Here is a 26507-nt window from a genome sequence, read left to right on the forward strand (position 1 = left end):
ACAAAAAGGGCGCCTGGTGTAGTCCATGTGCCAACTTCGGCTACAAAGGGTGCCTGGTGTAGCCCACATATGCCAAATTAGGCTACAAAGGGTGCCTGGTGTACCCCATATATGTAAAATTCGGCTACAAAGGGTGCCTGGTGTGGCCTATATATGCCAAGTTCGGCTACAAAAGGCACCTGGTGTAGCCCATATATGCCAAATTCGGCTACAAAGGGCGCCCAGTGTAGCTCATATGCCAAATTCAGCTACAAAGGGAGCCTGGTGTAGCCATTTTTTCCAAATTTGCCTACAAAGGGCGCCTGGTGTAGCCAAAAAAGCTAGTTTTAGTTTATAAAAAGGATGCTTTTATAGGCAAACTTTGTTGAGCTATAAAAGGGCTCTAGAGAAAGCTGAGAAAAGTGATTACTATGACCTAACTTCTCCCTACTCTCACACAGAACCCTCCCCTGATGGTGCCTAACCCTAACCCCCCTGGTGGTGCCTAACCCTAACCCCTCCCTGGTGTTGCCTAACCCTAAGACAGCCCCTGGTGATTACCTAACTTCTCCCTAATCTCATACAGAACCCAACCCTAACCCCCCTGGTGATGCCTAACCATAAGACTACCCCAGGTGGTGCCTAACCCTAAGACCCCCAGGTGGTGCCTAACCCTAAGACTTCCTGGTGGTGCCTAACCAAAGTCTCCCCTCGTTGGTACCTAACCCTAAGACGCCCCAGGTAGTGCCTAACCCTAAGACCCCCCCCCCCCAGGTAGTGCCTAACCCTTAGACTCCCCTGGTGGTGCCTAACCCTATGTCCCCCCTGGTGGTGCCTTGAATCAAAAATGTCAGCTATAAAAGGGTGCCCTTTTGTAGCAGAAACAAAAACCTTGTAGCTGAATAATAAATATGGGTTACAAAGTGGTGCCCTTTTGTAGCAGAATCAAAAACCTTGTAGCCGGATAAAAAATATGGGCTACAGTAGGGCGCCCTTTTGTAGCCGAAAACCTTGTCGCCAAATAAAAAATATGGCTTGCAAAGGGGCGCCCTACTGTAGCCGAAAACCTTGTAGTCAAAAAAAATATATATGGGCTACCAAGGGGTGCCCTGTGTAGCCGAATACAAATTATGGGCTACAAAGGGGCGCCCTTTTGTAGCCGAAAGCCTTGTTGCCAAATAAAAATTATGGGCTACAAAGGGGAGCCCTACTTTAGCCGAAAACCTTGAAGCCGAATAAAAAATATGGGCTACAAAGGGGTGCCCTACTGCAGCTGAAAGTAGCTAAATGAAATATGGGCTACCAAGTTGCGCCCGCTTGTAGCCTATATCCAAACTTGAGTGCCCTTTTCACCACCTTGTAGCCGATATTTGCAGAAATAACATTGATGTCTATGGAGGCGCACTTTTCATACAGGCAGCTCAGGCGCCCTTTTCAATTGATCCCGGCTAAAGGTGATGACATAACTTTGGTTGATGTATAAATCGGGAAAAATACAGGGGGGGGGGGGGGGTGTTGGGGCGAGAGGCCATCATGGTCAGTATGGTAAGCCAGATCTCATAACTTACAAGAAGATAACTTAATAGTTCTTTAAAGTAAAACTGTATTCGGTGAATATTTTGAAAGATAACCCAGGTGACAGTAACCATTGAATAAATCACAGATTATCACCACATCTTACTAAAACCTGTGTTCAGAATAAATCATCATCATCATAATATGCTGAGCTTTTGCCAGCTGGTGCTTTATAACAAATTACCAATTTGTATATGCAGTGTAATGATCTGCTCTGCTGTCTGCACAGGCAGGCAGCTTTTTGACCATTTTTCAGGTCTGCATGCTGCAAGTCTCTGGAAAGGAGACCTGTTTTCACTCTGCAAGTTTCAGACTTGCTGTTCTGGTGAGGGATTTGCATTCATTCATTTGGTTATTGATAGATCTGCCTCTTGTCTAGCACGTTATTTGTCTGTCGTCATTTTCTGTGTTCAATAGTTAGCTAGGGTTGGTACGCTTTGTCGCTGTTGCGCTTAACGTGCAGCGACCATGCCTTGAATGCGCTTTGTTGCTATTGCGCTTAACGTGTGGTGACCGCGTTTAGCTAGCCCTGTCAGTTCCTTCGTGTTGGATTGTAGTTGGTTAATTGGTTCTGTCTTTATTCATTCTATGATCTGTCTTTACTCAGTCTTGTGTCTCTATTAGCAATCGCCATTCTTGCGATTGCTTTCTCACTTTGGTCTTTGCTGTTGTATGTCAACCGTCGCCGGGTGGCGACTAGATTGGTGGACATACATACATTCTGTCTCTGTGCTCACTCTCTCTCCAGAGGCTATCTTGCCCTGTATCGCTTCACTTCGTACAATCTCCATCTGGCATCTGTGGCTGTGCAGAGGGTTTATTCCTCTGCACTCCACAGCTCCATCTACCGGTTGGATATTCCTCTCTACAGGTGCATTTGCACCAAAGCTGGGTTTCCTTATCTAAACGCTTGTGGAGGGTTTCCGCAGTGTCGGCGCACATGTTGTGCGCTGACCACGGAGATAATTCCACATTCGTTACAGTATGACCAGCCCTACCGAAATTCCCAGTATAGGGGGAATTTCCGATTTGTACGATTTTGTCGAATAGGGTTCTTGTACCTTTAAGAGGTTTATAAAACTAGACTCTGAAACCAAAGAGGACTTTCTTTCTGAATGTGTAAGACTTTTAACCCTGCATTTCAAATCACTGATTCGTCCACGTGGGCTCTCCAAATAGCTTATGTTTTATTGCAAGGAGATCTGTTTCAGTGGGCTTATGAGATTTTGAAAAGCAATTCTTGGAATGATAAGCTTTATCAGTTTCTTACATTATTTTTTTCTCACTGGTTTAAACTGCCTTCCTTACCACCTATTTTTGATGGGTGTGTACCTGCAAATCAATTAGCTGTTCTATCCATTCCATGCAAAACCATTCAGTTTGATAATGAATGCAGTAACAGCTCCCTTGCATCTAGACAGCAGCCACTTAAAGCGACTAAGACTAAAAGGAGAAAGTCTAGGAAGGCTTCCCAGCTGAAAGATCTGTTGCCCATAGCAACTACAAATAAAACAATTATTTCTGTAAAGTCTGAAATTTGGAACACACTTGAATGTGATAAATCCAGAGAAACTTCTCAGTCTCAGGTTTTATTACCCCAAGCAAAAGCATATGTGGATCCTATGATAGACAGAATTATTAAGTATATTAAAGGAGTAAGAAAATCTATGCATGTTCCTGACCCCAACCCGTATGAGTGTTACCTTGATACAGGGTTGCTTAAGCCTCCATTTGCTCCATGGGAGATTGGGGCTTTGATTGAGAAGTTCGATATTGATTGGAAGGCGTTTTGCGATTTTTACATCGCAGAAAGCGAAGAGATTCTAAATGCTTGTATTCTGTGTACACTTTGATTGAATCTGGTGAGTGTGACGAGTATTTTGTGGATCATGATTATTTTGTGTGATTTGTGTGTGGCAGATGATTTTGTATGGATTGCACACACACACCAACCAATTGACTCCAATAAAGAGACAACGTTGTCGGATGATTATTCCTGCCTTTCTGGGGTAAAGCAAGTGAGTTTAGACTCTGTGCGATCTGAAATAAAGGAGTGTCTTTATGTATTTACATCAGTTGAGGATGAGTGTGCTACTGTTGTTGACACCAGTGTGAATTCTGAAAGATTCTTTCTTATGGCAACTTCTTGTGTGGAGTTTGAATCTGTGTGATCTAATGCCTTTTTCTCAGGTGTTCCTGCAAATTATGATCAACATGAATGTGTCGGTTTTGCATTCCAGCGGTTCTGGAGGTGTGTTTAGCTTCTAAGGGTACAATGGTTAATTTGCATACATTCAACAGTGATGCCTTGGGAGACATCTCAAACTCACTCCAACCTGAATTATCGCAAATTCTTTCTGTTTTAAGAAAGCAAACTTTTGTTTTTCTTAACATCTTAGTAAGGGGGCTTTTAGGACCGTTGTAGTCCCTTACACACTCCAATGAGTTCTGGGTCACCATGAGCTTGCTGGTTAGTCTGTCTCTCTCGGTGTTACAAGCCCTACTGCATAGAGCCAAATTAATCCATGCCATGCACTGATGAGGATCAAACAATCCGAAACAGTCTGTATGCATGTTGGATTATTATGGCTCTGTACAAATTAACAAGCTGATACATCATTGCATTCCAGCGGTTCTGGAGGTGTGTTTAGCTTCTAAGGGTACAATGGTTAATTTGCATACATTCAGCAGTGATGCCTTGGGAGACATCTCAAACTCACTCCAACCTGAATTATCGCAAATTCTTTCTGTTTTAAGAAAGCAAACTTTTGTTTTTCTTGTCAAGGACATGTGGGATCCTTTGTCAATTAAAAACAGACCTTTTTCTCCCAGTAATTCTTTAAGATCCTCCATTTATAATCTTGCTATGGGGAAAATTCCTAAACTATGCAACCTCAAGAGTAATGTTAATGTGACTAATAAAGTTCCTCATGTTGTTGTCGCAACTTCTCCTGCAAATAAATCTATGCCTCACTTTGTTCACACCTGTGAAAGCACATTGCCAGATTAAATTGTTCCAATATTCCTGTTCTGGACATTTTACAATTTGGTCCACAGATTTCGGAGGCTTGCACTTTAGAAGCTTCAGTTTCACAACCGAAAGTGATCTTGGATTCGCAAATTTTGCGTTCTGACTCCCCTGATCCGACATTGTTAGCCGAGTCTAAGGGTGAGACAGCGCTTTGGTTGTGCGAATCCAATACTGAGGGATCTTTGCTTTGTCCAGAGAATATCTCTGTGAGCCTACTGTGTATCATGAATGAAACTATGAAGTCCACTTGCACTGACATTTGTGAGTTCCTTTCTTGCTCTGAAGAAAGTACTGACTTTCCACCCTGTACTCTGGATGAGTCAATGTTGCCTTACATAAAATCTCCTGCAGTGAGCCCAGAGGCTCGTCTAGGTATTGCAACTATTCTCACCTATTTTTCTGCCATTTTGGAACTGCAGTCTAGTTTGACGGCTATGCAGGATTCTGTGTGCAGTGAAACTAGAGTCAGGGAGTCAGTGTTTGTTCCAGTAGATATTCCTGTGCATCCTGTTCATGAGAATGAAATTCAGTCTCGGCGTATTGTAGAACCATCCCTGGGACATCTGCCCTGTTCGCAGAAAGTATTTGATGTTTTGCCCTGTAACATGGATAGTTCAGAATCCTTGATTAGTTTGTCAGAAAACTTGGGAAATGATGTTCCTGAGGTTTTGTTTGATGTTCTGGAGGTCTCTGAGTTTCTCCCAAAGGGTGCAGAACTTTTAGAAGATGCCTCCTGCCCCCCAGGTCCTTCTGAGGTATTGCCCACTTCAGTAGGCATTGCTGTTATGTTGACTACTTTTGCAGCTCTTGTGGAGCTTCAGTCATGCGTAGTCAATGATGAGTTTTTGTTAGATACAATTACAGTCACAGAGACTTCTAAGTCTTAGTCCAAGTCTTCTTTTGAAAGACCAGTACTTGTGACCACTACTCGTGAGGATTTTCTGCCCGGTCCTGGTTTTAGTCTTGTCGTGACTGACTCTGAGGTTTGCAGTTCCTTGACATGTCCAGAAGCTTCTCTTGTACTAGTGTACCCAGATGCGCTCTGTGAGCCAGAATGCCCAAGTGTGTCTCGTGCGCCAGCATGCTCAGATGCTTCCTTAGTGGAGACATGTTCTGATATTGCCTGCCTGCCTGCATGCCCAGAAATGGTTCCTGAAAGCCCTGATCTTGATGGTTATCCTGGTAACCCTGAATCCGGAATTGTCATAGGTTCCATAGGGGTTCTTGATAGTTCTCCATGTGAACCTAAAGAGCATTCTGGTCTCTTGGGATCTCTGCGGAGCTTTAAAGTGTTCTGGGAGATTTTGGGAGAAACTTATCTTGGTACCCTGGATTGGATTAACAGTGGCTTCGGTGTTTATAGGGACACTTCTAATGGGTATTGTAGGAGGTTTGGTATTTTGGGACGGTCCCTGGAAGGTGGTGGGTATTGCTCAGGGAGTTTCGATGGGTCCTTCTCTGGTACTCACAGTTCTGATGGGTGTTACACTGAGGCTTGTAGTACTGATGGGCATGTTTCGGTGGGTCCTGCCTCCGATGAGTTCGGTTTCGGGAGGATTGATTCTGGAATTGGGCCTTGTCGGGCTGTCCCGACCTTCATGAGTGTTCAGCCAGACTGTTTTGTAGGAAATTCCCTGCTGGTCATAAAGGTTTGGTTCTGCTGGACTTACCTTGAGTTTCAGCCCCTCTGCTGATTGTTTGCTAATATTGTTTTAGAGTAGTTATCCTTGGGAGTGCACTAGCATTCCTTCTAGTGCAGTCAGATTGTTAATTATTTGTATGGCCTGGTTCTGTCTTGTCTTATCTGTTGCGATTGCACTTTCTCCAACGGCAGCTGATAGTGAATCGCTCTGTTTGTTTGGATTGCATTCGCCCTAGCAGTAGAGGCGGTGGATCTCCCTTGTCTGACTCTTGGAGTATAACCTTAGCTGCATCACCTGCCAGCAGTAAAAATGTCACCATGTGATCAATGTCAGAATGTGAATCAGGGAAAGGAAAGATTTTACCATGGGCAAACACTGACTAAATCATTTATACATAATTATTGTAAAAATGAAGCACTTTTTTTTAATACATTATTTTCACTGGAGTTCCTCTTTAATGCATTTAGAAGCCAGAAAAAAACTGCACTGATTCCTTCTAAAAGCAGCAAAGGGAGCCAGAGAGGTCATATAGTCCCTCTCCTTCCTGTTTCCAAGAACTCCATCTATACCACATGCTTGTGCCTTTTTCTGTGAATAATAAATTAGGAATACTGAAACCAGGAAAATACTTTAAAATAGGATGCAAAAAAGGAAATAACAATAAGGTAACAATGAGTAATGTTGCACTAAAGCTTTTTCCCAAATACATTTGTTTTGCTGTTGTATATTTCTGCCTGCAAAGATCAGCACTGCTACCTTGCTTATGATCTCAGCACTATGCACAACAGCTTTGTAAAAATCTGAGTATTTTCTCTTTCTTACCTCATGGGTCTGGTCTATAATCAAAAGTAATTTTATAGCAAACTTTCTTTCAGACGGGGGGTGTTTCATCTTTTGAGATGTGGGCAAACCTACTGTAAATAAATAGTAACTGTGTTTACTGAGCACTTTCTCATTTCTACGTGGGTTTTCAGCAGGGGCGCCTCTGGCCATTTTGTCACTCCAGGCGAGGAAACCTGTGGCGCCCCACCGCCCTCTCCATGAAAATATTCGCAATGCCGCAGCATTTTGCCAGAAAATAATCGTAGTACAGTAGTGGTTCAGTGCAATACTACGAGCCGCCGATCTACCGCCTCTATACCACTGTGTCCAATTGAAAAATGTGCTGTTTGATCGTAAGTTTGATACATTTTTGCCACGGATTGATTGAAATTCTGATCAATGTGGGTGAAACAATCTGTCTGTAAAAATGAATGCATGTACTGACAGCTATAGGCTAGGGTTACTAATAACATGCTTGGGTGATTGAATTGTAAGGGTAAGATTGAGGGGGAAGGGGGCAAAGTAGAGCATGACAATGGAACATTTATAATGTACTTTTCTCCTGGCGGACTCAAAGTGCTGACTCGCTCAGTAGGCAATAGCAATGTTAGGGAGTCTTGCCCAAGGTCTCCTACTGAATAGGTGCTGGCTTACTGAGTAGGAAGAAGCAGAGATTTGCTGAGCTTTGAACCCAGGTGGCCTGTGCCAGAGGCAGAGCCCTTAACCATTACACTTTACAGAGAGAGGAGGAAAAGCACTTTTATTTAGCTTTCCTTTAAGACAAGAAGACAGCCAGCACTAGGGGAAGGGTGGAAACAAAGGTGAATGAGGAGAGAGGAGGAGTGGAGAGAGACTGAGAACAGTCTGAGAGGGAGCAGAAAGCTTATCTGTATTGCAGTCCCAAATCACACAGAGGTGAATTGCCTGTAATGTAACTCCTGTCCCTGCCAGTCTCTCACACAAGGCTGCAGCAGCCACATGAAGTCTAGGGACTGTCGAAAACTTTACAACCTGTGTAATACCTTATCTAGCTGACCACATGCATTATTTACAATGTTGAGAGAGCAGACAGTTTTTTTCTATGGACACTGTAGGAGGCAAGTCTCTCTTCTGCATTCAGTCCATTCTGGAATGCACACAAATACACCATCCTACTTTTCTGATGTGTTTTCTTTTCACATCATAAGGAGGGGTGGGCGGGACAGGAGTCACACAGAAACACTCTACATCCGAGATAACACTAATATTAGGGAATGTCATACAAAGTGTTGTAGACAAAAGGTTTGTAGATTTCTTATTTGAGGCTGAGCAGCAGAGGCTTTCATTAGAACTTTTTCTCTCCGTTCCCTTAATTTTCAGTCTCTAAGGACAGGAAAAATAAACTTTTTTTCCCCTCAAAGCCACCTCTATAAATCTGTCTCTCCAGGCAATTATCTTATCAGCTGGTCCCTAGAGGCGAGTCTGGTTTTCATCTATGTTTTCCTACACATTTCTATGGGCAGTTTTATGTCTTAATTACAGAAAGTGAAAGGGAAACATTAGGACCACAGTTGTAATCGGTTACTAATTATTATCCTGTGTTTATAAAATATCTATACATTACCCAGTTCTGTACATTACATGATGAGCATATATTACAAACTTACAGAGAACCTGAGACAAAAGGCGAAATAAATTGACACTTACTTGGGGCTTTCCCCAGCCCCATGTACTCCATGGGCTCCCTCACCGTCTTCTTTCTGTTTGTCTGCAATCTCCTCCGCTAATAGGCTCCATATGTGTTGCACTGCGCCCCCATTGCACTTCTGTTCCCAGGAGCATTTTGTGTTTCTGCACATAGTAATGCACAGGCTCAGAACACTCCTGGCAACAGCACATGCACAGTACAGCAGGATGAGGCTTACTGGAGCCTTTGATGGGGAAGACTGCAGATGAACGGAGCGACACCAGAGGACAGCAATGGAGCCCACGGATTGCATGAGGCTGGATGAAACCCCAGGTAAATATCAATTATTTTCTCCTTTCATCTCAGGTACCCTTTAAATCAGTCTGAAATACAGCACATCAGGTGCAGGTACTGCTTAAAAGAGCTTACAATCTAAAAAGTGAGAGGGTGTTAGATGCATTAGCTAAAGGAGAGGGCAGCTGTTAGAGGTGATGGTAAGTCGATGCTAGGAAGTAATTGATAAAGCTAGAGAAGTGCATGATGTTTTGAAATTGTTAGAGTTGAAAATGAAAGTTACTTCTCAGGAATTTTGGTATGGTACTACCTAAGTAGAACGCAACCTCTGGATGGCATACAGCCTTCCTGTTCCACCAATAGCAATATACAGCAATACAGATATAGGAAATGTTTCTGATGCTGACACCAGGATAATTGTTTTAAAAGTGAGTATCATGAATAATTTACTACAATCTACTATATGTCACTGGAGTTCCTCTCTAATCATTGTTTAAGTAAATTCAAAAGTACTGGCTACTAAATTATGCAACAATGGTAGTTAAAAGAGCAGCTTGACCATTCAACTTTAAGAGGAACTTTATGGATTATAACATAATTAGTAAAATTGCTGTGTTTGCCCATTGTAAACATTTTCCTCTCCTCGATTGGCATTATTAATCACTGGTGGCAATATCTTTACTAGAGACAGCAAACAATTGACAGCGCTCCTAGGCTGCAAATGAAATGAAACCAAGAGAGGAGTGCAGATCCCCCCACGGGCTAAAATACACATCTTGAATGCAAATCATATGCAAATCATGCACTAATCCCTAATCTAAAAATTTGAATGCAAACTGAAGCACATGGATGCAGCTAGCCATGAGTATACTTACATTTGTTTTGTACAGCAGCAGGAGAGGTTGGCAGTGCTGGAAGCATGGCTCTGTTGATTGAGGAAACGGACAAACTACAGGGGGTTGGAGGAAACCCCAGGTAAGTAAGAATCTGTTTCTGCCATTTATCTCAGGTTTAGTTTAAGTATTTACGGGACAAACAAAGCAGAGAAAGTTCTATTGACTTCAGCAGTTGGATTGACTTCTTATCAGTCTTATCAGCTTTTTGAACAATAGCAAAATACTTTCTTTTTTAGCTGTTTCAACTTGTTTCACAACAAAAGTTGTTCAACAATTGTGCTGCATAAAACACCACTGTTGAGCTTGTGTATGGGGTTTTAGGATACTGTTTAAGTAGAAGCCACAGGACTTATAGATGTTTTAATGAGAGTCTGTATCTCTCATCAGACAAAAAGAATGATAGTAGCATTTACAGATAAAGAGGTAACAGGAAGTGGAAAAGAAGAGTGGAAAGCCCAGGCTGAGTTTAGTTTCCTGCCAGGCATTCATGAAGAGATGACCGAAATTAGAAATATCAGTTAGCACTGAGGAAGACAGGTGGACAAGTGGACATGTGACTGAAAAATTTATTTTTTTATACTTTATACAGCCACATCTCCATAAAGGTTTGAGCAGGTGAGATCATTAACCATATAGTATGAAGACGTTGCACCCTATTCAATTGGCAGTGCACAGAAACAGCTGCGGTTTTTCAGTTTTCAGTTGTTTTGATCCATATTATGTAAGTGTCACTGTTGCTTTTAGTGTTCTATGTGTGTATTTCCATTATGGGTAAACCTACAGAAAGGTACATAGATGTAAATGGGGAATAAAAAAGCATAACTGTTAAACATTTTGTTTATTTCTCCATCACAGGAAATCCCCAAAAAGATGTACAACCCCGGCGAAATCACAACACGCACAGTCCTCAATGTTTTTGGCCCGATGGGACATGGAGGTCGCTACATTCTTGATAATCTTAAAGTATGAACTACAATATTATATTCTATCACATAGATGTATGATTTTCTAATATCTAGTTTAGAGAGTAGTTTAAACAGTTATAGCAAATCACTAGCAACTGTTTTTAGTTTCAGTTTCTTATTTTGATAGCTTTACAATGTAATAATGTTTTATAGAGGTTTGTTTGGGTGTATTGCATTTGAAAACTTTGGATTGCAGAAATTAATTTATGTACTGAGTTAGTGTGATGATGTACATACTGTACAACATGAGGCAGCAAAGCGGCAGCAAATAAATGATAACCAGATAATAAGAATGCAGTAAGGAAATGGGAAGCAAGTAAGTTTTGAAAGGATACCATATAGTGATAAAGTCACTTTATTGAGAGCACTAGTGACCTTAGCCCGTTTAAAAACAGGCTAGGTCTGTCACTGCGCATACGCGCCCACCGTGCGCTCACACACCTGCGCCTGCCCGCACGCCCGCTGCTTCTGGCCCCGTCCTCCCCTGTAAGCCTTCAGAGTCCCTGCACATGCCAGTGCAATAAAAGCACTGACACACGGACAAAGCAGGATGCAGGGACACTTGCAAATTATGTATAGAGATGGCACCTTGTTGTACTATTGAATTGTACTGTTTATCATGTTACTTGATTAATAGCAGCATTTTTTCAGATCAAGTGTTATATTGTGATATGTATCAGTGTCTCTTTTTAGCATGTTATACTGTGACACATATCAGTGTTCTCTCTAGACCATGACTTATTTGTACTATCATTGATGCTGGGATGTATTTTTAGAGATACATATTTCTGATGTTGTTGCTTTGCGTCACATACACTGTCCACTACTGGTCACAAACCTCATCATGAGGACCATAACTATATTCACGTGGACTGTGTGACCCAACCTATATATATATATACATAGTCAATATTACTTATTAGGGATTTATTGCATACAGTGTCCTTGGGGAATCACTAATTCTGGTGTATGATCCTTACCAGTTCCCGATCTAATTTTACTTGGACAAAGCAAGAGGTCTCTCTTTCCTTTGGAAAGGTTTTTTCTTTCAGAGCATACTATGGCTTGGATCGTAGTGACTACCACAACAGCATCACTTGATTTATAAATAGATATGCACAATTTTGCCACAGACTCTGCCCTTACATCACATGACGAATAGTTACTTACAGTATATTACTATTAGGATCATCATTGTGTTTTTACAAGGGCAGTGTGGTAATTTCTTTATGCTGTAACTATCTACCAGCTTCTGGGAGGCATGATGGCCCGCTTTGTTTCTAGTTGTTTTTAACCATTTCATTGCCTCCTGACCCTGTCAATCAATGTAAGCCAATGGGATTGGCTTACAGTGGTGACAGGGCCAGGACTCAGCCAATGAAAACGCCTCCTGCCCGGCTCACAGTGCTCTGCCATCATAGAGACAGCAGGGCGAGCAAATTGCGGCGGGGACAGAGCGGCGTAAACGGCGGGTACACACGGTCAATGCGACGTAGAGTTTACGTCCAGTCAGGGGCGCAGCACCTCTTGCTAGACATAGATCCATACTGCATCGGTCCGGATTCGGTTAATAAAGAATTTTTTATTTTAGTGAACTCAATCAGATCAGTGAATTATTACAGAAAAAAATCTGTGTTCATAATATTGTGGGAAGTCTTTTTCTCTTCTGTTGAACGCATGTTAGTAGGGTTCGTGAGACCCACTTTCCCCACTGGGAGCCCGTTAGAACTGCATTTCATAAAGGGTCTCCCATTTTGCTCACCTTTGTGTTTTAATTTGTCTAGACAGCAACATATGCTAATTGTAATTTATGTCAAATAATGCTTTTCCTGCGGTGCAATATTTATGTTTAATTGCACTTGATTTTGCAGACAGGTGCTGTGCATCAGGAGTTTTACAAAGATTGTGACCTAACAATTGGCGCTATCATCAGTGCTTGGGGGCGTAACATAATTCTGTGCGACTGTGATGAATTTACAAAGAACTACTACAGAACAAAATATGGGATTGGTAAGACAACTACGTGTACTATATACACATACACATATCCACATATTCTTAAATATTCATACTGCGCAACTGTTATTTTTACTGATGTCATTTTTAATTGACACAACAGATAGATATTAGGACATGATACAGTTCACCATATCATGCTAAGCAGCTAATTGTTGAAATCTACTACTGAATCCGAATACATTGTTTACAATGACCACACCTATCAAATGATATGAAAAAGTGTCATTAAGGCAGGCCATTGATACATGAATCAAGAAAAAAATGCAGTGAAACTTTTACTAATAATCATGAGAAGTGAGTCCAGAATTTGTGGTTAGCAACCAGAGGTTGTTATTTTTTTAGTAGTTTGCAGGGCTGGACTCATGGGTCAGAAGGATGGAATGGCTGAGCCTCTCACCCCACCCAGATACAGACCAGGTTTTGCTTCCTGCCCAGTAGGAAGGCAGGTAATAAGTCAAGTGCAGACCTGTGCATGCTGGCTGTGTGTGTAGCAGTGTAGCAACAACCTTTGCTGTTGTTTTTTCTTTATGGGGTGACTTATCCCTTCCTATTTTCTATACTTTCGTATAATCTTTTCCGCAGTACGTCTCTATCCCTTGGGCACTACACTACACTTCCCAGAATTCCCGAGACCAGTCAGAGGAAGCGGGGCGGCGTATATTGACACGGCTTCCGGTTCTTCGTTGTGCGCGGCCGCGCACACAACATTGAAGTATAGGGCTTTCTCTGTCCCCGCCCATTCAGATCCTCGGACAAATAAATTGCCAGTTTCTAATACAGGTCCTTATGCCCAGACGAAGCCGCGCATTGAAGGCGGCGAATCGCGACGACTTTGTGGGGCACATTCTCCTCCTGCCTGTCCCTCACCCCTGGTAAGCGCTAGCCTCTTCTTCCAACTTTCACAGCACCCTGTTTTTCTATCAGTGGTCTAACCCTGCACCTTGGTTTCATACTTTATATTCACTATTTTGGATGGTCGTTTTCTGGCATTATCCTCTGATTGCACTATGCACTTTATTCACATGTACACATGAATTGATTTGTATACTTGAGGCTGACCTTATATCTGTGGGTTTTCTGATCGTCATTTTATATGTAGATAGTTGTCATGTACTCTGTCACTATTGATTATGAGTTGCAATACAGGCAGTATGGCTTATCCATTTACCACATAATATCTTGATTATTATGTGCCCCTTTGTACTTTGTTTTTAGTGTTTTTATATTCTTTTTGTACTGAATAAAGATTGATTAATTTAATATTGATTGAGTGGTGCGGTTTTTAGGGAACCACTTTTCCTCTTCTATATAGCAGTGAGCTGCCGGCCTGTGTGTGTGCAGCAGTGAGCTGCCGGCCTGTGTGTGTGCAGCAGTGAGCTGCCGACCTGTGTGTGTGCAGCAGTGAGCTGCCGGCCTGTGTGTGTGCAGCAGTGAGCTGCCGGCCTGTGTGTGTGCAGCAGTGAGCTGCAGGCCTGTGTGTGTGCGCAGCAGTGAGCTGCAGAAAAACTTGTGATACAAGTATCTGAAGTAATGTCCCCAGCTTTCAGTGGGGAAAACAAGGCTGGACTGTACAGGACTTGTGGACTTTCTTGTGCTGTGGATTATAAGCTTACTGTGGACATTTGGATGCTCTCATATGGCTGAAATAAGCCTGTTTCCTTTGACATATGATGTTGATTCATGAAGCTTGTTTATTTTGAGCATTCAATAAATGAACCGTGCTTTAATCTGTCTCCTGCATGCTAGCTGTGAGTCCCAGTCCCCCTAAATATCACAGGCCATAAATCTAGCCATATGCGGGCAGATCCGACCAAGAGACAAAAATCTCTCTAATCCAACATAATTAGAGAGAGATCTGTCAGCTGCCAATATACAGCAGGCTGATTTACGATCAATCTCAGTATGAAATCTCACGGGAATCGGCTGAGCCAGCCGCATCCACTGCATCCGCTGCCTCGCTGCTGTTGTCCCAATGTATAAATGTGTATGTAATGTTTGCATTTATACATTACCTGTCCTGTGTCGCGGTGCCTGTCCATCTTCTGAACCCTCCTCTCTTTCATAGCCGCACACGCGCCAGCAGCGTTTATGGGGCTAACAGAAGAGCGGGGATTCGTAAGATGGGCGGACACTGTGACACAGGACAGGTAATTTATAAATTCACACATTATATACACATTTATACACTGAGGGAACAGCACCTAGGATTTAGTCATGTTCATCGTGATATTGCTCACCGTTACCGCCGCGCACCAGACCGACTGCCGGCCGACATCTTGCAGCATGTCCGACTGATATATGCAACCAATTTTGGCCCGATATTGGTTGCATTGTCTGTTGGGCATGCACTTGGCGGCACCGATTTTCATCTGATTCCGATTATAATAATCGAATCGTTGATCGGCCTCCAAGTCGTCTGATGTATGGCCACCTTTAGAGTTATGGCTAACCAGCATATGAAATGCACCATTTGCCAGGGCAAGCGCCTTCCAGTTGCATAATTATGCAAACGAATGGGATTGTTAGTAACCACAAGTGTGTCAGCGATTGACACGTAGTGTGGTTCCTGCAAGCAGCCTGCACATAAACAGAAACTTTTTGTTGCTCCATCACCATATGCAAACAACCGATCATAGCACAGATGATTGTTTTGGAGCCACACAGGGTCCCCTTTGTCAAGGCACAGTTACGATCATCATGACAAAAGGGGACCCTGTGTGGCCCCGAAACGATCATTGGTTTTACGATTGATTGTATGTATATGGTGATGAAGCAATAAAAAGTTCCTGTTAAAGTGGTGTGCAGGCCTTCTTAGGACTTTGGCTACTTGATTCTGCACCCACCACCTCTGCTGGACGTTGGTGTGCGATCTTTGGGATTACTGCACATAAACAGGAGTGACTGGCAAGCAGTTAATGTGTGCGGATGTCAGCTGTTCATGTAAATGAGCCCTCGAATGGGTGAGCCAGCTGGCTGGAGAGAGGGTTTATAACTTGTGCAGGTAATAAACTACATAGGCTAAATTGTCTATCAGGATCGACCTCGATCCTTCGGGCAACTCTATAGTGTATAAGGTTTGTACAGATACATCTCACTGCTACAGCCAAGTGATGTTTCTAAGGGATGAAGAGACAATGGCATGGCACGGCACTGGAGGCAATGAAAGTCAATTGTGAATGTGAAAATTTTCCATTTTTGTTGCCTTTGCAGTGCAGTGGGCATGCACAGATGCAGATTTTCAGGTGGCGTATTTCCTGCAGTGTACACGTGACTAAAGGGTGTGGCTATTTAGGGGCAGGTCGCCTCTAGTTTTCCTGTCCGTCCAATTTTCCGCATCTACTAAATTGTGTGTGATGGTGCGGTGCAATTCAGTGTGGTTGCCATTTTTTCCATGCACAAATCGCACTGCACCACGTTTAAGGGCCCATTCACACTTGTGCGGTTTCATAGCGATTTCAATATCGCTGAAAATCTTTATCATTTTGAAAAACGCTTTTACAATGAATAGTATGTGGAAGTGTTCTCATCTAAGCGATTTGCTGAAACGCAAACGCAGTGCATGAACCATTTTCTGAGCGATTCTGAGCAATTAGCGTTTCAATGTTAAGTATAGGAACGCTGGTAAATCGTTCTGAAATCGCTGGCCAGTTCACAATCAACAGAGTTTTTCCAGCGATTTTACCCATCAAACCTTACAGTTTAACCATAAAACTAGAAATCACAAAAATGCTAATCACTGAAAAAACTCTTTTGAAAAATCGCTGGAAAATCCCTAGGAAAAAATGCGGGAAAACGCCAGAAAATCGCTCAGCGTTTGTGATTTAGTTTAGAGATTTCTAGTGTGAATGGGTCCTAAAAGGAAGTAATAACACAGAAAATATCACAGATACTGACAAGGTCTGAGTGCTACCACGTAGTGATCGCAACGCCAGACACCCGAGAAATGACCAGCACCCAGTATATATACTATAGCGCTCTCCAGCGCCTCCCCTAAGTGCTGGACCAATCAGAAATGGTTGAATTGTCAGCTGACCGGCTTGGTCAGCTGACACCCTTCTGACTGTCATAAAAGTTCTGCCTCTTCACGCGCGCGTCCTTCTGAATCTGTGTGGAGTATCAGTCCCAGCCCCACCAGACATGTCTTGCAATGTATCCGCTGTGCAGGGCGCGGAACCAGCCGCACCGCTATCTGGGCATGCGGAGGTTTCTCCGCGTTCAGCCATGCTGACCGATGTAGGCCTATGCGTGCAAACCGCTGCGTCAGATGCGGAATCCGCCGCATTGGACGCGGAAACGGCCACCTTGCTCTGAGCACCCGTGGCGGCTTTTCCGCTTTTTCTCACAGTATACAAAGTGTATTATACAGGCTGCCTCCTCCCCTGGTGGTCCCAGGAATCGAGGGACCACCAGGGGAGAAGGCAGCTGTGTATGTAAACACACACACACACTGATCCTGTCCCCCTGATTACCCACAGCACCCCTTAGACCCCCCTGATCACCCCCTCAGACCACTGTTTGCACCCAATCACCCCCCTAATCACCCATCAATCACCCCCTGTCACTATCTGTCAATGCTATATTTTAGATTAGGTCCTAAACTGCCCTCTGGGGGTTCCTGATCACCCCCCCCCACACACTCTCAGATTCTCCCCAGACCCCCCCCCCAGATACCCCCTGTGTACTGTATACATCTATTCTCCCCTGTAATCACCCACTGATCACCTGTCAATCACCCATCAATCACCCCCGTCACCACCTGTCACTGCCACCCATCAGATCAGACCTTAACCTGCCCCTTGAGGGCACCTGATCACCCGCCCACAGCCTCAGATCGCCCTCAGATCACCTCCCAAATGCATTGTTTACATCTATTCTCCCCTCTAATCACACCCTGATCACCTATCAATCACTCCGTCACCCCGTCACCACCTGTCACTGCTACCCATCAGATCAGACCCTAATCTGCCCCTTGCGGGCACCCAAACACCTGCCCACACCCTCAGATTGCCCTCAGCCCCCCCCCCCCCCCCTGATCACCTCCCCAGTGCATTATTTACATCTGTTCTCCCCTCTAATCACCCACTAATCACCCATCAATCACCCCCTGTCACCATCTTTCACTGCTACCCATCATACCCATCAGATCAGACCCTCATCTGCCCCTTGCGGGCACCCAATCACCCGCCCACACCCTCAGATCACCCTCAGACCCCCCCCTAATCACCTCGCCAGTGCATTGCTTTCATCTATTCTCCCCTCTAATCACACCCTGATCACCTATCAATAACCCCGTCACCCCCTGTCACCACCTGTCACTGCTACCCATCAGATCAGACCCTAATCTACCCCTTGTGGGCACCCAAACTCCCGCCCACACCCTCAGACCGCCCTCAGATTCCCCCTGATCACCTCCCCAGTGAATTATTTATATCTGTTCTCCCCTCTAATCACCCATAGCTCACCCATCAATCACCCATCAATCACCCCCTGTCACTACCTGTCACTGCTACCCATCAGATCAGACCCTCATCTGCCCCTTGCGGACACCCAATCACCCGCCCACACCCTCAGACTCCCCTAATCCCCTCCCCAGTGCATTGATTGCATCTATTCTCCCCTCTAATCACACCCTGATCACCTATCAATCACCCCCTGTCACCACCTGTCACTGCTACCCATCAGATCAGACCCTAATCTGCCCTGGCCTTGCGGGCACCCAAACTCCCGCCCACACCCTCAGATCACCCTCAGACCCCCACTGATCACCTCCCCAGTGCATTATTTACATCTGTTCTCCCCTCTAATCACCCACTGATCACCCATCAATCACCCCCTGTCACTACCTGTCGCTGCTACCCATCATACCCATCAGATCGGACCCTCATCTGCCCCTTGCAAGCACCCAATCACCCGCCCACATCCTCAGATCACCCTCAGACCCCCCTAATCACCTCCCCAGTGCATTGATTGCATCTAGTTCCCCCTCTAATCACACCCTGACTCCACCTGTCTGTCACCCCCTAGCACACCTACCCATCAGATCAGGCCCTAATTTGCCCCGTGTAGGCTCCTGATCACTCGGCCAAACCCTCAGATACCCCTCAGACCCCCTTCCGATCACCTCCCCAGTGCATTGATGGCATCTATTCTCCCCTCTAATCAACCACTGAGACACCCATCAATCACCTCCTGTCACCACCTGTCACCCCCTAGCACTCCTACCCATCAGATCATGCCCTAATCTGCCCTCTGTGGGCGTCTGATCGCCTGGCCAAACCCTCACCCGCCCCACCGAAGTGACAGCATTTTTTTTTCCTGATCACTGAAAAAAACACTGTACAATAACTGTGGCGCTGTAAAGATCAGTTTTTAATTTTTTTTTTTATCAAAACTCAGTGACCACAGCTTTCTACTTCACAAGTACTCCCTTTTGCTAGGTAGGTGCTCTTTTTTCTGGGTAGTCTCAGAGGAATACCCCCTAAATTTAGCAGTCCACCATGACAAAAAAGAGGTATTCCGCTGAAGAGGCCACCGAGATTCTGGCCCAGTGGGGTGAGTGCGATTGGGAAGCCTCATCCGACAAATCATCCGGGTCAGAATACGAACCGGTGAACAGCAGTGGCTCTCTGACCAATAGCAATGACGAGGTTGAGTTCTTGGCTAGAGCCAGGTGTACCACACCCCATGCCACTGGACCGCAAGATCAGACTCAAGGGCAGCAGAGTGGTGCTAGCGCTGATCCGAGTTTTCTTGGTGAGGCATGCGCCAGCAGCGTAGCATCTCCTGGACCTAGCACCAGCACTACCGTAGACCCTGGTGAAGTGGCGAGCACCAGCATGGTAGTAGAAACTGGTTTGGTGGCACGTGCATTAAGACCCGAGTCGCAGCCACCAGCAAAACAGGCCTGTACTACCCATAGTCTCCCAGAGGTGCTGGCAAATCCCAATTGGCAATCCCCTGGTTCTGCCGCACCCATACTGCCCCCTTTCACCGCCAAGTCTGGAGTCCAGGTGGAGACAGATAATCTAGGATTGGCCCTAGACTTTTTTCATCTGTTCTGCACCCTGGATCTCTATGACTTAATTGTGGCTGAGACCGACCGTTATGCCACACAATACGCAACCACCAATCCGAGAAGCTACCATGCCCAACCTTTTTGGTGGAAATTTCCAAACTTAACATTTTTTTGGTCCTTCTCCTTAACATGGGTCTAGTCAAAAAGAATGTATTGCGGTCTTATTGGTCTAGGCACCCAATACATCACATGCCCATGTTCTCTGCTGCCATGTCCAGGTCACGATTTGAGAACATCTTGCGCTTCCTGCCCTTCAGTGCCAATACAACCTGTCATCTAAGAGGCCACCCAGCTTATGACCGGTTCCACAAAATTCGCCCCCTCATAGACCACCTGTCATCAAAATTTGCAGATGCTTATACCCCTGAACAGTCATTTTGAGGCATTTGGTTTCCAGACTACTCCTCACGGTTTTGGGCCCCTAAAATGCCATGGCAGTATAGGAACCCCACAAGTGACCCCATTTTAGAAAGAAGACACCCCAAAGTATTCCGTTAGGTGTATGATGAGTTCATAGAAGATTTTATTTTTTGTCACAAGTTAGTGGAAAATGACACTTTGTGAAAAAAAACAACAATAAAAATCAATTTCCGCTAACTTGTGGCAAAAAATAAAATCTTCTATGAACTCACATATCTTCTATGAACTCACCATAACAGAATACCATGGGGTGTTGTCTTTCTAAAATGGGGTCACTTGTGGGGTTCCTAAACTTCCCTGGCATTTTAGAGGCCCTAAACTGTGAGGAGTAGTCTTGAAACCAAATGTCGCAAAATGACCTGTGAAATCCTAAAGGTACTCATAGGACTTTGGGCCCCTTAGCACAGTTAGGGTGCAAAAAAGTGTCACACATGTGGTATCGCAGTACTCAGAAGAAGTAGTATAATGTGTTTTGTGGTGTATTTTTACATATAACCATGCTGGGTGGGAGAAATATCTCTGTAAATGACACGTTTTTTTTACACACAATTGTCCATTTACAGAGAGATTTCTCCCACCCAGCATGGGTATGTGTAAAAATACACCACAAAACACATTATACTACTTCTCCTGAGTATGGCGATACCACGTGTGACACTTTTTTGCAGCCTAGGTGCGCTAAGGGGCCCAACGTCCTATTCACAGGTCATTTTGAGGCATTTGTTTTCTAGACTACTCCTCACGGTTTAGGGCTCCGAAAATGCCAGGGCAGTATAGGAACCCCACAAGTGACCCCATTTTAGAAAGAAGACACCCCAAGGTATTCCGTTAGGTGTATGGTGAGTTCATAGAAGATTTTATTTTTTGTCACAAGTTAGTGAAAAATGACACTTTGTGAAAAAAACAATAAAAATCAATTTCCGCTAACTTTTGACAAAAAATAAAATCTTCTATGAACTCGTCATACACCTAACAGAATACCCTGGGGTGTCTTTTTTCTAAAATGGGGTCACTTGTGGGGTTCCTACACTGCCCTGGCATTTTACGGGCCCAAAACCGTGAGTAGTCTGGAAACCAAATTTCTCAAAATGACTGTTCAGGGGTATAAGCATCTGCAAATTTTGATGACAGGTGGTCTATGAGGGGGCAAATTTTGTGGAACCGGTCATAAGCAGGGTGGCCTCTTAGATGCACCTAGGCTGCAAAAAAGTGTCACACATGTGGTATCGCCGTACTACGAAGTAGTATAATGTGTTTTGGGGTGTATTTTTACACATACCTATGCTGGGTGGGAGAAATATCTCTGTAAATGAGAATTTTTAGATTTTTTTACATACAATTGTCCATTTACAGAGATATTTCTCTCACCATGCCCCTCTCTGAATACTTTGGGGTTTCTACTTTCCAAAATGGGGTCATTTGTGGGGTGTGTTTACTGTTCTGGCATTTTGGGTGGTGCTAAATTGTAAGCATCCCTGTAAAGCCTAAAGGAGCTCATAGGACTTTGGGCCCCTTAGCGCACCTAGGCTGCAAAAAAGTTTCACACATGTGATATTGCCATACTCAGGAGAAGTAGTATAATGTGTTTTGGGGTGTATTTTTACACATACCCATGCCGGGTGGGAGAGATATCTCTGTAAATGGACAATTGTGTGTAAAAAAATCAAGAAATTCTCATTTACAGAGATATTTCTCCCACCCAGCATTAGTATGTGTAAAAATACACCCCAAAATACATTATACGATTTCTCCTGAGTACGGCGATACCACATGTGTGACACTTTTTTGCAGCCTAGGTGCGCTAAGGGGCCCAAAGTCCTATGCGCACCTTTAGGCTTTACATGGGTGCTTACAATTTAGCACCCCCCAAAATGTCAGGACAGTAAACACACCCCACAAATGACCCCATTTTGGAAAGTATACACCCCAAAGTATTCAGAGAGGGGCATGGTGAGTCCGTGACAGATTTCATTTTTTATTGTCACAAGTTAGCAGAAATGGAAACTTTTTTATTTTTTATTTTTGTCACAAAGTGTCATTTTCCGCTAACTTGTGACAAAAATAAAATCTATGAACTCACCATGCCTTTTAGTGAATACTTTGGGATGTCTTATTTCCAAAATGGGGTCATTTGGGGGGTATTTATACTATCCTGGAATTCTAGCACCTCATGAAACATGACAGGTGCTCAGAAAAGTCAGAGATGCTTCAAACTGGGGAAATTCACTTTTTGCACCATCGTTTGTAAACGCTATAACTTTTACCCAAACAAAAAAAAAAATCCAATAAGTGTCTATTTATTGATCAAAGACATGTAGCACAATAAATTTAGACAACAATTTATATAGAAATTTTACTTTATTTGAAAAACGTCAGCACAGAAAGTTAAAAAATCATTTTTTTTGTCAAATTCATGTCTTTTTTGATGAATATAATAAAAACTAAAAACCACAGCAGCAATCAAATAGCACCTAAAGACTAATTCAACACCAATCTGTTTAGTCTATTATCAGCTGTGATATGAATCCCCGACTGGCTCAGTCTAGGTTTGACCTGGAATCATTATAGCTGAGTCACTCTTCTGTGGAGTCTTTTCAAACCCAAGCCTGCCACCTCCTGGCTCAGATTTCCTGCTTTGCATACTGAGAGCTGTGATGACATTGGAGGGGCTGCTACTGCTGAGAGAGAATCTCTGAAACAGACAAGTGTGGCTGCAATATGATCTGTTTGCACTCTGCATAGATAATGATGATGACTGCAGTTTCATTCCTATGAGAGACCCTTCCTACAGGCAGCTGCACATCATACCAAAATGAGAGCACACAGATGAAAGGCTGCAGCAGCCTTTCTCATATAGCCTAAATAGCAGCCTAGTCTCATATAGCTTAGACAGCACATCCAGAACAACTCATAACCCGGAAGCAGAAGGGATATGAGCCGGCGGCCATATTTGATTGTTCCTGGAGCAATAATGTATAAAAAACACTAAAAAAGGCACACCAGAGTGGCGAAATTATCAGGTAGAGCATTTATTCTTTACAAGCTATCGACTGATATGTTAATTTTGTGTGAAACGTTCATCTCTGGTTCCCTTTAACTACCTGTGGACCACTGCAGTATAAATCTACGGCGGGCAGGGGGCGCTGCAGTTCTGACCAGACGTAAACTCTACGTCTCATTCACCGCGTGCCCCCGCCAGTCCCTGCCGCTGTCACCGCTCTGTCCCCGCCGCAATGTGATGCCCTGCCGCCTCTATGACGGCAGACCGCTGTGAGCCGGGCAGGAGCCGTTTTCATTGGCTCCTGGCCCTGTCATTCTTGTAAGCCGTTCCCATTGGCTTACATTGAGTGACAGGGTCAGGAGCCAATGAAAGCGGCTCCTGACCGGCGCACAGCGGTCTGCCGTCGTAGCGACGGCAGAGAGAGCAGCCTGCGGTGGGTACAGAGCGACGTGACCAGCGGGAGCGGCGGACTTTAGCGGCGGTTTACTGGATCAGCACCCTCTGGTCCTTAAGGGGGCAGAGGGTGCTGGTCCCGAAGTGGCTAAGGGGTTTTAAGACTGCAGTCCTTAAGTGGTTAAAAGGAAACATCCATATCCCTCTCAATTAAAGGGACAATAATAACAATTTCATGATCAATTTACTCTACAATATAGATTTTATATTTTGCTGTCTCCGTCCATGTTAAAAATATTTACACACTTCTTGTCAGGTAATTAAATATTAATCATCCTCTGTCTCTGGGGTCACCAGGGCATTAAGGTACCAGGGGCATGAAGAAAAATCTCCCTACTACAGATACAGAAAGCAGTAAAAACCCAAAAGAAGTTCAATCCCTTGAATATCCTTTCTTCGGGCCATCCCATGTTGAAATCAAACATTTGCCTAGTGTTGGCTGTTAGCCGACAGCAAATTCAATCCTACAAATCAGGTATTGGGACAAGAAGCCAAATCAGATATTGGGACAAGAAGCATTGCATTGTCTTTTTTTTGTAGAAATAGTCATAGAAGTACTTCTAGTTACCCACTTTAGTAATAGTCCCAAAGCACTTCTTATGGGCACATCATAAGTAATCCCCCATACCTGAGCAGGATTTATAGAAAAATAAATCACCTACTATTATGTGGTATTTCACCTGAGTAATACTGGAACATAGTGGGGTTTCTGGGAGGTTTATACGTTAGCAGTTGTGTAATTGCAGTCTCACACAAGTGCCCAGAGTGAGAACCTTTTTTTTATAAACTTATGATGCCCTTGATTCATTATATACTGTACCTCTTGCTATTAGATGCAGCATACAACTGCAATAACATATATCATAATTCAAAGAGTTCTTAGTAACCCTAATTGCAATTTGGCATGACCCAGATGAGAATAGCATATCCTAACCACTTAATACTTAATAGCAGAGAATTTGTTATTGATCTACAATAGTTTGCAAGTTTGTTTTTAATATCTGGATATCTGGAAATGCCAGGAGATCTCTGCAGATGTCGTAGTAAACCAGGCCTGTAGTGTACTATTGCTATGCATTCCTGATTAGTCTGCCTATTTTAATAAGATGTATTATCTTCCTGTAAAAGAATGTAAACATACTCTGATATCCAGTTTTACACATACTGATGTTATCCATTCCGTAAAACTGTGTTTTGAATTACTGTAAACAATGATTAAAGCAAATATTATATTTTGGAGAATATTTCATTGTTATACCCTGAAGCTCTGTTTTTACAGCAGGGTTCAGAGAACTACACAGCTGCAGTAGACCATTGACATTCCTTTCAATAATTTAAACTAAAAGTCAATACAACAACATTTAGGTATAAATATTACAGAAGAGTTAATCTGACAGTTTTACTTCATCTCCGTTTCTCCAAAATCCAGAAATGTTTGAACAAAGCAAAAAAGGGCTATAAATATCTGTTAACACTGCAAAAAAAAATCCCCACCCTACTATGGACTGTCACAGTCCAGGCCATTTTAAGGATAGAATGCTTAAATAAAATACCAGGAAAAGTGAAGTGTTGATTCACATCATTAAATGAATCTATTAGACTCCTTAGTGTTATATATCAGGATAACATCCCTTCCCTTTGAGACTAACCATTGGACTGTGCTAATGGCAGTAATCTAACCTCACAGGCGAACTAGAACCACTTCCTGACATCCCAAACTTAAAATCTCAATGAATCTGTTCCTTCCTCATGCTTGATGCAGCTAAAATGCTAGTGCATGCTCTTATCATATCCTAACTAAGCAATTTCAACACCTTCCTCTGAGGTCTACCAATGATTGTCTGGGACGTGTTCAGGCTATTCCGAACTCTACTTACTGCTCAGCTCATCCATTTTTCTCCTCAGATGCTCCTCCTTTCTTTCAATCCCTCCAGTGGCTGCCCATCAAACAAAGGATAAACTTTTAAACATCTAACTCTTAATTTTGATGCTTTATCCATTCTGGCTCCTCTGTACATAGCTACAGTACATTCATTTTAGGATACTATACTATATGCAGCCTCTTCTCCGCTTATGATCTTTTCCTCTCATCTATCCTAGTCACCTCTTCCCATTCCAGGATTTCTTGCATACCTCTCCCTTCTTCTGGAACTCTCTCCTTAACTCAACTTTCCCTTCTTCTGGAACTCTCTCCTTAACTCAATTCATCTTTAGCAATGTTCAAATACAACCTAAAAACTTTTTTTTTCATACAAGCATGTAATTTATTTTAGACCATTTTATCTGGTTACTGAATTACCGTTGCTGCCAAATAAGCTATGAATAAATCACATACTGTAGCGTAATCATATTTTCAGCTTACTGACCCACCTTTACCAAATACCTTCTGTATCCATCCCTTATTCCTTTACATTGTACAGTACTCTCCTGTTTTATCTTGGTGTTACTGTATTTTCTGCAGGGCCGGTTTAAGCAACAATGGGGCCCCAGGGCAAAATAAACCTGGGGGGCCCCCCCCAACATATACCCCGGAACAAAAATCGGCATTAGGGGACCTTTTTTGCAGCTGGTATAGTCAGGGTGTGAAGTCCCAATCGGTCAGAGCTCCACATTCTGGCTATCCCAGCCTGCATGAGGGACAAGGGGTTAAAAAGTTTGAGGAGGGGGG

At 43.6% G+C, this 26507-nt stretch overlaps 1 protein-coding gene across 1 annotated transcript in view; it reads left to right on the forward strand.

Annotated features, from left to right (window-relative positions):
- EFHC2 (EF-hand domain containing 2) overlaps nt 1-26507 on the forward strand; it is a 234940-nt gene that overhangs the window by 111944 nt on the left and 96489 nt on the right. The window contains exons 6-7 of the mRNA XM_068269830.1: nt 10762-10869; nt 12743-12881. Coding sequence (XP_068125931.1) covers nt 10762-10869; nt 12743-12881 — 247 coding nt within the window. The remainder of the gene's footprint in view (nt 1-10761; nt 10870-12742; nt 12882-26507) is intronic.

Source organism: Hyperolius riggenbachi, chromosome 2 (assembly GCF_040937935.1).
Source record: "Hyperolius riggenbachi isolate aHypRig1 chromosome 2, aHypRig1.pri, whole genome shotgun sequence".
NCBI classification, from domain to species: Eukaryota; Metazoa; Chordata; class Amphibia; order Anura; family Hyperoliidae; genus Hyperolius; species Hyperolius riggenbachi.